The sequence below is a fragment of the Equus asinus genome, chromosome 26 (assembly GCF_041296235.1).
Source record: "Equus asinus isolate D_3611 breed Donkey chromosome 26, EquAss-T2T_v2, whole genome shotgun sequence".
NCBI classification, from domain to species: Eukaryota; Metazoa; Chordata; class Mammalia; order Perissodactyla; family Equidae; genus Equus; species Equus asinus.
The window spans coordinates 35,625,994-35,641,309 of record NC_091815.1 but is presented as its reverse complement, the minus strand read 5'-3'; the positions used below and the strand labels follow the sequence as shown (position 1 = coordinate 35,641,309).

The 15,316-nt window shown below is 45.3% G+C and overlaps 1 protein-coding gene across 6 annotated transcripts in view; it reads left to right on the top strand.

Annotated features, from left to right (window-relative positions):
• The first annotated feature begins 2,782 nt into the window (after nucleotides 1-2,782).
• Nucleotides 2,783-15,316, top strand: part of LOC106822343 (myeloid cell surface antigen CD33-like) — a 29,953-nt gene continuing 17,419 nt past the window's right edge. For 3 of the 6 annotated variants that reach the window (XM_014827469.3, XM_070498483.1, XM_070498482.1), the window contains exons 1-6: nucleotides 2,783-2,923; nucleotides 2,991-3,371; nucleotides 3,579-3,857; nucleotides 4,084-4,131; nucleotides 12,150-12,246; nucleotides 12,533-12,614. In XM_014827469.3, coding sequence (XP_014682955.2) covers nucleotides 2,893-2,923; nucleotides 2,991-3,371; nucleotides 3,579-3,857; nucleotides 4,084-4,131; nucleotides 12,150-12,246; nucleotides 12,533-12,614 — 918 coding nt within the window. In that variant the 5' untranslated portion in view covers nucleotides 2,783-2,892. The remainder of the gene's footprint in view (nucleotides 2,924-2,990; nucleotides 3,372-3,578; nucleotides 3,858-4,083; nucleotides 4,132-12,149; nucleotides 12,247-12,532; nucleotides 12,615-15,316) is intronic. The other 3 variants (XM_014827470.3, XM_070498485.1, XM_070498484.1) reach the window with 3 other exon arrangements.

The window sequence follows — 15,316 nt, the reverse complement described above, 5'->3', positions numbered from 1 at the left end:
ACCTCACCTCCTGCCTCCATCTCTCTCCTCAATACAGGCCTCCAGACTGTGTGTCCAGAGACCATCCTTGTCCACATCCTGCACAGTAGGAACAGCTACGTGTCCTCTCCATGGCCAGAGACTGAGCTGCAAACACCACAGGCAGGATTCAAAGGCCTGGTATGGTATCTTCTCTGCTGGACTCTCCCGCAGATTCCTCCCTCTCCCTGCGTCTGGCAATGTCTCCACCTCCAGCCAGGCCAAGGCCACTGTGACTCTGACTTTGCATGTGCAGTTCCTTTTCCTGAAATACCCTTCCCTCCACCTTCCAGCCTCTCCAAGCCTCACTCATACCTCAGGCTCAGTCATAAAAGTACTGAGTGTGCATGTGTGTGTAATTCGTGTATGTTTCTGGGTAGAGTGACATTCAGTCATTTATTTATAGAGTCCTGAGCGAGTATTAATGAAGACCTACTATGTGCTAATATTACTGTAGATTCCGGGGATGTATCAGGGAGCACAGAACCCAAAATCTGTCATCAAGAAGCTGTCATTCTGGAGACAAGGACAGAAATAAACATAAATAAATAAGAAATAATATCAGAGCAAGTTGGATGGCAATATGTGTTTGGAGAAACATCGCGCATTGGAAGGAGCACATGACAACTTGGGGAAAATTTTCTACATCTGAGAGTGTGAGGAGTGATGCTGGAGCAAAGACTTATGACAATAAGAAGGCAGGTTCTGTGTTTTCCTGAGAGAAAATTATCCCAGGAAAACAACAAAGAGAGGACACCAGTGAAATAGTCTGAGGCAGAAGCACGCCTGGTGTGTTGGGTAAACAGGAGGAATAAGTTTGACAGCAGAGGGAGGTAAAGGGTGGGGGAGAAGCTGGGAGGATGGTGCAGACCACGTGCTGGTGCAGAGGCTGTGAGGCCCTGCAGGAAATGCAAGAATCTGGAAGCCATGGAGGATGTGATTGAACTTTCATTTTCACAGGATCCCCATGGAGCTCTGTTCAGAAAAGGCCAGAGTGGGTCCACAGCAGCAACTTGCAGACTGAGAGGGTATTGCTGAGTTCTTCAGGCAGCAGGTGATGGTGACTGGAACCAGGGAGGTGGGGTGGAGAGTGAAGGTTTATGTTTAGATGTATCACGAAGATGGAACTAACAGAGTTTTCTGATGGATGTGGGGAGTGAGGGAGAGAGAGGAGCAAGGATGATGCCCCAATGTTTCCCCTGAGCAGGTGGAAGGATGGAGCTGTGTTCACTGGAGGACGTCAGAGAGTAGGGTTTGGAAGGAAGATGTTTATTCTGAGAAGCCACTTGGTATCCAACTGTGGACAGTAGTGTGAGAGCTGTGTATGAACGTCTGGAGATCAGGAGTGGGGTCCAGGCTGGAGATGTTAAAACGTAGAGCCATGTAAATGATGACAACAGATGGGGCGAAAAGGGCCTGATGCACCCAGGGAAGAGAAGAACGCAAGGAAACACATTTGTCCTTGGTGATCCCAACTTAGCAGTTTTAATGGGGAGGCAGGAAAGGGATCCAGACTTGGTTGGAGAAAGTCCAGGAGAGAACTGGAGGAGGAGAAGTGGGAAGAGATTGTACAGACAACGCTTTGAGGAATATGGCTGCAAAGAGGTGCAAAGGAACGGGTCAATGAAGGAGAGCTTTTCTCCATTATTCTCTGTGTTCCCCCTGAAGACATCATCTGCCTGATTTCCCACCTGGATTAGCTTCCTGGGGCCATTGTCACAAATGAACACACACTCAGTGTCTAAAAAAACATATTCTCTCACTGCTTTGGAGGCCAGAAATCCACAGAGTGGAGACAATATTTTCCTTCCGGCCTTGTAAGTTCTCGATTGCATCCCTGTAACACCAGACCGACCTATTGACAAAAGAAATTGCGTACAAATATATTTAACGTACGTTAAATGTGGCACAGGAGCGTTCCTAAGGAAATGGAGACCAGTCCACACATCACTGAACAACACCATTCAGGGAAAAGAAGTTTCCTCTAAACTGGCCCCTAGAACATGTAGTCTCCCTTTTGTTTTACGTGAAGATGCACCATGGTTTTATTTTGAATATGCCAATGTAACTTCAAGAATTAACATACAAAAAGTAAAAGAAAGCTCCCAAACTCAAACTTTTAGAAAATATTGAGTATGCTTCCAGGACACACAGGCAACTGCCCAGTGACTGCAGCTCTGAATTCCGACAAGACTGAGTGTTTGGGAGGAAGTGACACTGCTGGGTGAGGAGCATCTCACGGGCATGAACCTAGTCTCCCTTCTTGTCTCCAGCCTCCCCACCAGAGATGCTCACTAAGTGTTTGGGGAATGAATGAATGAATAAAGGAATGAATGGATGTTTAGCTGTTGCCTTCACGTCACCTAGGATCCCCTTCTTTTCTGCTGTCCTGGATGCTTACAAAGACCCTAAAGAATCCTACACCTGGCACAACTGACCACCTGGGCCCTCGATGAGGCTGTGACCCTCCAGGGTCAAGCAGGAGCAACCAGCTCCCTGGTGTAAAAACAGTGCTCAGAAAAGCACCCCACACGGGAGGCCCTCAGAGACTCACCATCTCCCACTCCTTAGATATCATCAGAGGTCCTTGTGCAGACTCTGGTGCTGGAGGGAAGCCCCAAGATGGGGAGAGGACACGGGATCTGCTCCTTGTTTACTGCCCTCTGGGTGGTCTCGGGGTCTCTGGGCCTTGGAGTGTCTGCCCACTCTGTGCAGAGGGTGGATGAGCTCAAGCCTCTGGTTCTTTGTTTGAATCGCAGAGGTCACATGCTCCTCTGCAGCTTCCTGTGGGTCTCGCAACAGTGCCGGCTGCCACTCATCTTCCCCTTCTCATTTCAGACATAGGCAAAAAGTGCAGAAACCTCCATCTCAGAGATGCTGCTGCTGCTGCCCCTGCTGTGGGCAGGTGAGTGGATTGAAGGGAGAGGGGGTGGGCAAAGCAAGGTCTGTGGCTGACCCTCCTTTCCTGGCAGGGTCCCTGGCTCGGTATGACAGATACCTACTGGAAGTGCAGGAATCCGTGACTGTGCAGGAGGGCATGTGCATCTCTGTGCCCTGCAGCATCTACTATCCCCAGTACTCCTGGACTGACTCTGCCCCAGCTCATGGCTACTGGTTCCGGGTAGGGGCTGATACCAACCGGGATGCTCCAGTGGCCACAAATGACCCAGTTCGTAAAGCACAGGAGGAGACCCAGGGCCGCTTCCAACTCCTTGGGGACCCCCGGACCTACAACTGCTCCCTGGACATCAGAGACGCCAGGAGGAGCGATACTGGAAAATACTTTTTTTGGGTGGAGAGAGGAAGGGGAAAAAGGGCTTCCAGATTGAATTATCTCACTGTGCATGTGACGGGTAAGGATCGGGCTCCAGGAAATGCCACAGGGGAAGGCCATGGGGATCAAGGGGCAGGGCTGAGATGGGATTCCTCGCCTGGGAGTGGTTGGGGGTGCAGTGTGTCAGGGCTCAGAGGGAGGAGCTGGACCAAAGCCTGAGGCATCTCTCAGGGCTGCACCTCAGATCCTCCCTCCTAATCCCTGTGTCTCCCCATCTCCTCACTAGCCCTGACCAACACACCCCACATCCTCATCCCAGGAACCCTGGAATCCGGTCACCCCAGGAACCTGACCTGTTCTGTGCCCTGGGCCTGTGAGCGGGGCACACCCCCGATCTTCTCCTGGACATCAGCTGCCCTCACCTCCCTGGGTCCCAGGACCCACCTCTCCTCAGTGCTCACCCTCACCCCACGGCCCCAGGACCATGGCACCAACCTCACCTGTCAGGTGAAGTTCCCTGAGGCTGGTGTGACTGTGGAAACGACCATCCAGCTCAACGTCACCTGTGAGTGCTTGGTCAGAATGGCCGGGTCGCTGAAGGTCTGAAGGGGGCAGGAGGGCCAGGCTGGGGACACTTGCTTCATTTGTCCAGGGGACCTAGCTGAGTGGGGGACCTAGAAGGATAGAAGCCCGGCTTTACTGTGCTCCTGTGGCTGCAGGGTGTGTGGGACACCTATACTTATCTCACCCCTTCTCCCCACTGAAGGAGGAATCCTCTTTTCTCCTCCCAGGTCCTCCAGAGAACCCAGAAATCAGTGCCTGCCTAGGGGATGGCACAGGTAGGAAGGAGCCCCCTTCCATGAGACATTGACTGGAGTGGGGTCTCTGCCCAGTCGAGTCAGGGCTGGACTTTCAGAGCTCAGATAGTGGGGCTGGAGTGGGAGGCTGCAGTTAGACATGAGAAGCCTCCTCAGGCCTCTTCCTCCAATATCCGCCAACACTGCTCTTGCCCGGATGACCCACAACTTCCTCCCTGCCCATGCTAAATGTGCTCTTTATCTCCTCTAGTCATTGAAGGCCTTAGGGGGATTTTTAGCAGACTTTATTTTTCAGAGCCATTTTAGGTGCACAGCAAATTTGAGAGGAAGTCAGAGAGATTTCCTCTATACCCACTGCGTGTTCCCACCATGCACAGCCTCCCCACTAGCAACATCCCCAACAGGGGGTACCTTTGTTACAACCCTTGAATCGACACTGACACGTCATTATCATCCAAAGTTGATAGTTGACCTTAGGGTTTACTCTTTTTTTTAATTTTATTTTATTGCAGTAACATTGGATTATAACATTATATAGCTTTCAAATGTACATCACAATATATTTCGAATTCTGTGTAGACTACATCATGCTCACCACCCAAAAACTAGTTATGGTCCATCCCCTCACATGTGAGCCTAATCACCACTTCTGCCCTCCCCCCTCCCCCCTTCCGCTATGGTAACCATCAATCCAATCTCCGTTGCTATGTGTTTGTTTGTCGTTGTTTTTACCTTCTACTTATGAGTGATATCATACAGTATTTGACTTTCTCCCTCTGACTTATTTCACTTCACATAATACCCTCAAGGTCCATCCATGTTGTCAAAAATGGCCGGATTTCGTCATTTCTTATGGCTGAGTAGTATTCCATCGTGTATAAATACCACATCTTCTTTATCCATTCGTCCCTTGATGGACACCTAGGTTGCTTCCAAGTCTTGGCTATTGTGTATAATGCTGCAATGAACATAGGGGTGCAAGTATCTTTATGCATTTGTATTTTCAAGTTCTTTGGGTAAATACCCAGCAGTGGGTTAGCATACTCCATACTGCTTTCCATAGTGCTTGCACCAGTTGCACTCCCACCAGCAGTGTACAAGGGTGCCCTTCTCTCCACATCCTCTCCAACACTTGTTTCCTGTCTTGTTAATTATAGCCATTCTGACCGGAGTGAGGTGATACCTCATTGTAGTTTTGATTTGCATTTTCCTGATAGCTAATGATGTTGAGCATCTCTTCATGTGCCTGTTGGCCATCCATATATCTTCTTTGTCCATATCTTTTGCCCATTTTTTAATTGGGTTGTTGGTTTTTTTGTTGAGATGTATGAATTCTTTGTATTTTTTTGATATTAACCCCTTATCTGATATGTGGTTTGCAAATATCTTCTCCCAATTGTTAGGTTGTCTTTTCGTTTTGTTGATGGTTTCCTTTCCTGTGCAGAAGCTTTTTAGTTTTATGTAGTTCCATTTGTTCATTTTTTCTTTTGTTTCCCCTGCCCAGTCAGACATGGTACTTGAAAATATGCTGCTAAGACCGATGTCAAAGAGCATATTGCCTATGCTTTTTTCTACAAGTTTCATGGTTTTGGGTCTTACATTCAAGTCTTTAATCCATTTTGAGTTGATTTCTGTGCATGGTGTAAGGTAATGGTCTAATTTCATTCTTTTGCATGTGGCTGTCTAGTTTTCCCAACACCATTTATTGAAGAGACTCTCCTTTCTCCATCATATGCTCTTGGCTCCCTTGTCGAATACTAGCTGTCCATAAATGTGTGGGTTTCTTTCTGGGCTCTCGATTCTGTTCCATTGATCTGTGTGTCTGTTTTTGTGCCAGTACCATGCTGTTTTGGTTACTATGTCTTTGTAGTATATTTTGAAATCAGGGAGTGTGATACCTCAAGCTTTGTTCTTTTTTCTCAAGAATCCTTTGGCTATTTGAGGTCTTTTGTTGTTCCATATAAATTTTAGGATTCTTTGTTCTATTTCTGTGAAAAAATGCTGTTGGAACTTTGATAGGTATTGCATTGAATCTGTAGATTGCTTTAGGAAGTATGGAGATTTTAACGATGTTAATTCTTCCAATCCAGGAGCATGGAATATCTTTCCATTTCTTTGTGTACTCTTCAATTTCTTTCAACGTTTTATAGTTTTCAGTGTACAGATCTTTCAATTCTTTGGTTAAGTTTATTCCTAGGTATTTTATTCTTTTTGCTGCAATTGTAAATGAGATTGTATTCTTAATTTCTCTTTCTGTTACTTCGTCAGTGTATAGAAACGCAATAGATTTTTGTATATTGATTTTGTATCCTGCGACTTGACTGTATTCATTTATTATTTCTGACAGTTTTTTAGTGGATTCTTTAGAGTTTTCTATATATAAATCATGTCATCTGCAATGAGTGACAGTTTCACTTCTTTTCTAATATGGATCCCTTTTATTTCTTTTTCTTGTCTAATTGCTCTGGCTAGGACTTCCAATACTATGTTAAATAAGAGTGATGACCGTGGGCATCCTTGTCTGGTTCCTGTTCTTAAAGGGATAGCTTTCAGTTTTTCTCCATTGAGAATGATATTTGCTGTGGGTTTGTCATATATGGCCTTTATTATGTTAAGGTATTTTCCTTCTATACCCATTTTATTTAGAGTTTTTGTCATAAAAGGATACTATATCTTATCACATGCTTTCTCTGCATCTATTGAGATGATCATGTGATTTTTATTCTTCATTTTGTTAATGTGGTGTATCACATTGATAGATTTGCAGATGTTCAACCATCCCTGCGTCCCTGGAATGGAACCCACTTGATCATGATGTGCAATCTTTTTAATGTATTATTGTATTCAATTTGCTAGTATTTTGTTGAGGATTTTTGCATTGATGTTCATCAGTGATATTGGCTTGTAATTTTCTTTTTTTGTGTTGTCCTTGTCTGGTTTTGATATCGGGATAATGTTGGCTTCATAGAATGAGTAAGGAAACTTCCTCTCCTCTTCAATTTTTGGAACAGTTTGAGAAGGATAAATATTACGTCTTCTTTGAATGTTTGGTAGAATTCACCAGGGAAGCCATCTTGTCCTGGACTTTTATCTTTTGGGAGGTTTTTGATTGCTGTTTCAATCTCCTTACTGGTGATTGGTCTATTCAAATTTTCTACTTCTCCTTGGTCCAGTTTTGGAAGGTTGTATGTTTCTAAGAATTTATCCATTACTTCTAGATTATCCAATTTGTTGGCATCTAGCTTTTCATAGTATTCTCTTATTGTCTTTTGTATTTCTGAGGTGTCCCCTGTAATTTCTCCTCTTTCATTTCTGATTTTATTTATTTGAACCTTCTCTCTTTTTTCTTGGTGAGTATAGCTATGGGTTTGTCAGTTTTGTTTATCTTTGCAAAGAACCAGATCTTGGTCTCATTAATTTTTTCTATTTTTTTTAGTCTCTATTTTGTTTATTTCTACTCTGATTTTTATTATTTCCTTCCTTCTGCTGATTTTGGGCTTTGTTTGTTCTTTTTCCAGTACCTTTAGATGCACTTTTAGGTTGTTTATTGGGATTTTTCTTGTTTGTTGAGGTAGGCCTGAATTGCTATAAACTTCCCTCTTAGAACCACTTTTGCTGTATCCCATAGATTTTGGCATGTCGTATTGTCATTTTCATTTGTCTCCAGGAATTTTATGTTTTCTCCTTTGGTGTAAGTGGAGTGTTAAAGTCCCCTAATATTACTGTGTTACTGTCTATTTCTCCTTTTATGTCTGTTAATAATTGCTTTATATATTTAGGTGCTCCTATGTTGGGTGCGCGGATATTTACAAGTGTTATATTTTCTTGTTGGATTGTTCCCTTTATCATTATGTAGTGCCCATCTTTGTCTCTTGTTACAGTTTTTGTTTTAAAGTCTATTTTGTCTGATATAAGTGTTGCTACCCCTGCTTTCTTTTCTTTGCCATTTGCATGGAGTATCTTTTTCCATCCTTTCACTTTCAGTTTGTGAGTATCTTTAGGTCTGAAGCATGTCTCTTGTATGCAACATATATATGGGTCTTATTTCCTTATCCAATTGGCCACCCTATGCCTTTTGATTGGAGAATTCGGTCTATTGACATTTAAAGTAGCTATTGATAAATATGTATTTATTGCCATTTTGTTACTTATTTTTTTCTGGGTGTTTTTGTAGTTCTTCTCTGTTCTTTCTTTTTCTCTTGCTCTCTTCCCTTGTGGTTTGATGGCTTTCTTTAGTAATATGTTTGATTTCTTTTCTCTTACTTATTTGCTTACTTATTATAGGTTTCTGATTTGTGATGACTGTGAGGAACCTATATACTATTCTATGTATATGACAGTCTATATCGAGTTGATAGATTCTTTAGCTTGACCTCTTTCTAAAGGCTCTACTTTTTCACTCCCCTCCTCCCACGTTTTATGTTTTTGAAATCATATGTAATCTCTTGTTTTGTGAGTGTCTATCCATTACCCTCTTGTCATTGAAATGGGTAATTTTAGTACATTTGTCTTTTAAACCTCATCTTATCTTCACAGGTTGTTGATCTGCTACATTTACTATATTTTTACCTTTACCAGTGATTTTATTGCCAGGTTTTTTTTGGGGGGGGGGGTGGTTATTTTTTTGATAATTTTTTTATCCCTAGTTGTGGTCATTGCTTTCCCACTTAAATAAGTCCCTTCAGCATTTCTTGTAGAAATGCTTGGTTTCTTGGTGATAAACTGCTTTAATTTTTGCTTGTCTGGGAAGCTTTTTATCTCTCCTTCCAATGTGAATGACAACCTTGATGGATAGAATATTCTTGGCTGTAGGTTTTTTCCTTTTAGCACTTTAAATACAACATGCCATTCTCTTCTCGCCTATAGGGCTTCAACTGAGAAGTCTGCTGATAGCCTTATGGGCTTTCCTTTGTATGTCACTTGTTGCCTTTCTCTTGCTGCTTTTAGGATTCTCTCTTTATCTTTAATTTTGGACATTTTAATTATAATATGTCTTTGTGTGGGCCTCTTTGGTCTTATCTTGTTTGGAGCTCTCTGTGCTTCCTGTACTTGAGTGTCTGTTTCCTTCCTTAGATTAGGAAAATTTGCATCTATTATTTCTCCAAATAAATTTTCTGCCCCTTTGTCTCTCTCTTCTCCTTATTTTTTTTCTTTTCTGCTTTATCTCCCCAACTGCCCCCACCCTGTACATAGTTGTATATCTTAGTTGCAGGTCCTTCTAGTTGTGTCTTCTCCTTCTTGTACACCTATAATACAAATGTTAGTATGCTTGATAGTGTCCCAGAGTTCCCTTAGACTGTTCTCGTTCTGTCTAGTTCTTTTTTCTGTTCTGCTTCCGTGATTTCCTCTAGTCTTTCATCTAGCTCACTGATCCGTTCTTCTGTATCCTCTACTCTGCTATTGAGTCCCTCTAGTGAATTTTTCATTTCCAGTATTGTGTTCTTCATTTCTGATTGGTTCTTTTTTATATTTTCCAGTTCTTTGTTGATGAGCTCACTGTGTTCATCCAGTCTTCTCCTAATATCTGTGAGCATCCTTATGAGATTTTGTTTGAACTCTTTGTTGGGTAGGTCACTTATTTCTGTTTCATTGAGTCCTTTTTCTGGGGTTTTGTCCTATTCCCTTGCTTGGAATGCGTTCCTTTGTCTCCTCATTATGACTCTTTCTCTTTGCTTATTTCTATGTATTAGGTGAGTTGGCTATGTCTCCTGATCTTGGAGAAGTGGCCTTATGTAAGAGATGCATTTTGAGGCCCAGCAGTGTGCTTCCCTCTCATCACCAGTCCAAAAGATCCAGGAGTGGCCCATTTGTGGGCTACTTGTGTCCTTCTGCTGTGGCAGGGCTGCTCTTAATGCAGGTACCCAGGGAGTCTAGTCTTTCCTTCCCTGGCCAGCTGTTTGTAACTCCAGTTTGGGGAGCCTCAGCACTGTTGGCTATAAGGTCTAACGGCACACTCCTGTTACAGTTTTCCTGTTAATTGAGTAGGTACCCAGTGTAGCTGATTGCTAGGCTCAGGGGCTTACAGTTGCTATAGGCCTCAGGCCTACAAGGCTGTTATCAGTTCTCTTAGGAATACAGCTGAGTGGGGCTGGCCCTATGCACCGAGCACTCAGTTGTTTCAGGCTTTGGAAGGTGGGGCTGATTATTTTTATGGCTATTTGTGAAGCACAGGTCTTCTGCTGCTGATAAGCCGCAACCCCCTCAGGACCACACACACTGTCAACACATTCCTGGTCCGTGCACACTTCCCAACCCCCTGGAGCATACCCCAATGCCCCACTGCAGAGGCTCCCACCTCTCAACCAATGCCTCCCACAGTTCACCTGGTCCTCATATACGCCCTGCCCCACAGAGGCATCCACCCTTGCCTGCCTGTAGAGGATCAAGGCAACCAGTCAACTCAGGCTGACAAGTAGCCTGAGGGCTTGCTGTTGGGTGGGGTGGGTCCCTAGGGTGGTCTGCCTGCCCAGGCTGAACTAGATTAAATCTGTGCTCTAGTGGGTGTGGCAGCCCTCTGGGCTATCAGGCCAAGGGAAGAGCCTCAATGGTGTCAGCCCAGGTCTGAGTCAGCACTCCTGGACCAGGTCAGAACAATGGCCCCCACCAATGTCTCAGTCTCTGGAGAAGTCTCTCCTCTCACCAACATGCCCCAGAGCCCACTAGGTGAGTCTCTTTTCTCAAAAAAGAGACTCTCTCTTTTCTCAAAGGACTGTCAGCCTTCTCCCTGGTGATTTTAGGTTGCTGAGAAAGGTGAGTTTGTGTGTGGGCCCTTTAAGACACGGCTCTTTTCAGCTTTTGTGGGATAGCTTTTCTGGGGGTATCCCCACTGCAGTTAATAGCCAGCGAAGCCAGATAGTAATCCCCTCGTCTCAGTTGTGCTGAGTCTGAAGGATATTTATAGCGGTGTTGGCCCCTGCTCCAGACCTCACTCCTCCAGGGAGGGCTGCGTACCTTAGGGTGGCTTCTGTCTGGCCATCTGAGAAACTCTGCTGCTCCCAAAGGGGACTTTTGTCTCTCCAGCAGGAATTTCTGCCCCTTCCACCTTAGTCAGGACTTGTTGTGGGGGTTCTTTTTATCCAGTTTTCAGTTTTCTATCCAGGGTAATTTTTCCAAAAATAGTTGTAACCTGGTTGTGTTCGTGGGAGGAGATGAGTTCAGAGTCTTCTTACACTGCCATCTTGACAAGATTCCAGGGTTTACTCTTGGTATTGTACATTCTATGGGTTTTGACAAAGGTAAAATGACAAATTCATCTTTACAGTCTCATACAGAGTAGTTTCAAAGCCTCCAAAATCTCTTTGGGCCCTTTTTTCACTGTCAATCTCCTGCCCTCACCCTGACCTCTCTCTGGAGCTCAGCTCCCCTCACTGCTCTATTCCCATGGGTGATGGATCTGGTCCCCTCACTGGACAGTGAGTCCCATTGGGGCTTTCTCATCAGTGCCCATCCAACTGTTGACAGGTGATGCCCAGAGGCACAACAACTCTCACCCTAGATGTTGGGTTCCCAAGAGACACAGCCAGGCAGGGCCAGGAGAGATGTCTGGGTCTGACCTGAGAATCCAGCTTTGACCCCCTTCTGGAGGCATGAAAGACACCTCTGATCCTAAGAAATGGGACCCATGGAGGACAGGAGAGGAGATTCAGACACCCTTCCTGGAAGTAAAGAAGGATATAGACTTTCAGCAACCCATAGGGCTCTATGTGTGTGTGTCTCTTTCTCTGGAATGACCTCAAAGCCCAGAGCCTCACGCTTCTGCTGCAGTGAGGTTTGGGGGCTGTTGCAGGGAGACACTGGATGAAGAAAAATCTGGGTCCTAAAAGAGATGGAGCTTGTTGGACAGCAGTGTGGGGCTGGACAGGAGGTGTCATGTGGAACATATCCTTTTGGAGAAAGCTGAGATCCTGTGATGGGTGGGAGAACCCAGAGGCAGAACCCTGGATGGGAGGGGAGGGGCGCCCCTCTCTACATGCTGAAGAGGAGAGGACACAAGTCAGCTCATCAGGATTGGAGTTCACCCCAATCTCTCTTGTCTGCAGGGGAACCAGGAACCAGGGCAGGATTGATTCAGGGGATCATTGGGGGAGCTGGTGTCACTGCACTGCTCGCTCTCTGCATCTACCTCATCTTTGTCATGTGAGCTGGGTTGAGTGTGGGCCAAGACGTGGAGAGGAGGGACCTGGAGGAGTTGTGGGGGCTCAGAACAAGGGCGGGGTGTAGGGTGGTGGTGAGAATCCAGCTGCTAGCCCCTGAGCCAGGCATGAGTGTGCTCCTAGCCCTGGTTCAGGATGTCCAGGAGCATGGGAGGTGGTCTTGTTATGAAGGCTCCTGGGCTCACCCTGCCCTCGATTAACCTACCTTAGTCATTCACTCAAGCTTCAAAAGAGTGACCTGTGTCAGAGACCCTGATGTCTCCCATCAGAGTGAAGACCTGCCAGAAGAAAGTGGCCAGGACAACAGTGGGCGTGGATGACATCCACTCTGCCATGGGACCAGCTTCCCTGGTGAGTGATGTGGGAGTCCTAGCATACACTCTGTCGAACACGTTTCTCCAGGGTGGCCCACAGCCACACTCCATTAAACATGTCAAGAAATAAGCTCATCACCTCCTGCTTGTTTGAAAATGTAGGTTTTATTATTACGGTTATGGGCTGCATAACAACATTTCAATTGGCAACGAACTGTAAAAACAGCGGTGGTCCCGTAATATCAGTACCATATAGCCTAGGTGTGTAGTAAGCTATACCATCTAGATTTGTGTAAGCACACTCTATGGTGTTCACACAATGATGAAATCACCTAAGGATGCATTTCTCAGAACATATCCATTGTTGTTAAGCAATGTGTGACTGTTCAGGTATGTGAGGCCAATAGATGGAAAGACAGTTGTTAATAATAGTTCTCAAGAGGAGGGGGAAATGCCACACCACACAGGGCCACGGAAGTAAATGCCAGTGTTGGTCAGGAAGCGTAGGGAGGGAGGAGGAAAAGTGGGCAGAAGCATTTATTGTGGTTTCCGGGGGAAAGGCAAGCTGAGGCAGGGTAAGCAGGTCTAGGACTGGCTAGTTTGAATAATTTCATCAGGCTCTGGGCTGTAGGGGCTGTCCCTCATTGTATGGTAACTGACCCTTGCTGATTAGGGCAGGATTATGGTCTGGAGTGTAAGATTTGATACAGGAAGTGATTGGGGTGAGAGCTTTGGGCTGGTTGGTTTGCAATATGAAAGGCAAGCTTGCAGGCAAGTCCTTTCCTATCTCTAGAAGTTCACTAGTGCTCGCAGGGGAAATTCCAAGTTTAGAAGGCCTGATACATCAAAAATCAGCAGCACATGGTTAATACATGCCCAAACATACTTCTCCTGCTCGGCTCTCCATCTCACCGGTGGCACTCTTGTCCCTGATGCCTAACCAGAGACCTGGCTTTGTCCCACCCCAGTCCTCTATCAACACTTCCTGCACCCATATACTGCAAAGCTTGTCTGTGCTTCTTCTGAATGTAACTTAATGCAACTGCTCCCTTTGAGCTGAATGTCCCTCGTAGTCTTTATCCTGCACAGCCCACCTATCTCTCCTCCCAAGCAGATTAGCATTACCTCCATGATGAAATGCACTGCTTCTCCACACTACCAAAAGATGAGCATCCAAACAACTTGGTCTGGCATTTGGGGCAGGAAAACAAAAGTCACCTTCAGGCCTTCACTCCTCTCACACTGGCCTGCTCACTCACCTCAAGCAAGTAAAATTCTTGCATCCCAGGAGCATTGCTCGGCTGTCCTCTCCTTCTCACATGCCCTGATCAGCCTGTCCTACTCCTGCTCATCTTTTAGCTCTGAATTTCATTCATTTATTTATTTAACTCTGATTAATGTTGACACTGCTGTGGGTTTTTGAGCACATGGTCAGCAGTCACCTGTGCATTCATCTACTCCTTCAACTGCTATCTTCCACTTGTTGATTGTTCTGAGGGCTTGGGTAATATCTGTATTTTTGCAAGTACATGTGCTACAAATAACAAATGTCCATGCTGTCAATGACTTATACTTTGGTGGTAGGGAGATGAAAATAATGAACCAATGAGTATCGAAAATGTACATAATATGAGTGCTCTGGAGGGAAATGAAATGGACAAATGGGGAGGGACAGTCCTGGGGCTGGAGTCTCTGAGGAAACACCTGCAGAATGTGAAGAATCTGGTGTGAGCCCTGAGAGAGGATCGCTGAGGGCTCTAAACAAATGGAGTAGTAAGTACTAGGGCTCTGAGGCTGGGGCATGTCTGATGTGTTGGAGAAACAACAAGTAAGACAGTGTTCCTAAATCAGAGTTCTGTGGGGGTGGTGAGTGGCTAATGGTGGAGAAGGAATGAGGATGGAGAGGCACGGAGGCTGCGAATATCGCGGGATCCTGCAGTTCACCACGTTACTTAGGTATTTTGAGAAGAATGATGGATTCTGTATGTGCCTCCTTTACTACTCACACAGGACACTGCACTTCTGGTGTCTGACACTTCTGACATCAGATGTGTGGGGTTTTTCCCCACACCAAGCAATTCTCTGTGACACCAGCTGAGTACCCTACAACTTAACTCAACTCTGACACTATCTGCTTAGACATAGCATCAGATTCCACAGGTCAAGGGTACAGTCCCACAAGACTGTCCCCCTCCCCACCTCGGACATTAATCTGAAATCCAACTTGTCACCTGTGCTTCTGACCAACTGGCTAGAAATGGAAGATTCCCATGACTCCCTGGCTGGGTTAAATTAATTTGCTAGAGTGGCTCACAGAATTCAGGAAAACTGTTTACTTCCTGTAAACCAGCTTACTACAAAAGGATGTGATAAAGGACACTGATGAACATCCAGATGAAGAGATGCATAGAGCAAGGCAAATGAGAAGGAGCGAGGAGGTTCCATGCCCTCTCCAGGAGCATCCCTCTGTCAGTACCTCCATGTATTCACCAAGCTGGAAGCTCCTTGAACCTCATACTATTGGAACTTTTTGGAGACGTCATCATGTAGACATGATAGAGTATTAACACCATTTCCAGCCTCTCTTCCCTTTCTGGAGGGTAGATGATGGGGCTGAAAGTTCCAATGTCCTAACCATGATTTGGACTTTACAGTGACCAACCATATCCAGGAGCATTTGCAGTCACCTCATTAGAACAAAAGACACTTTTATCACCCCAGACATTACAAGGGATTTAT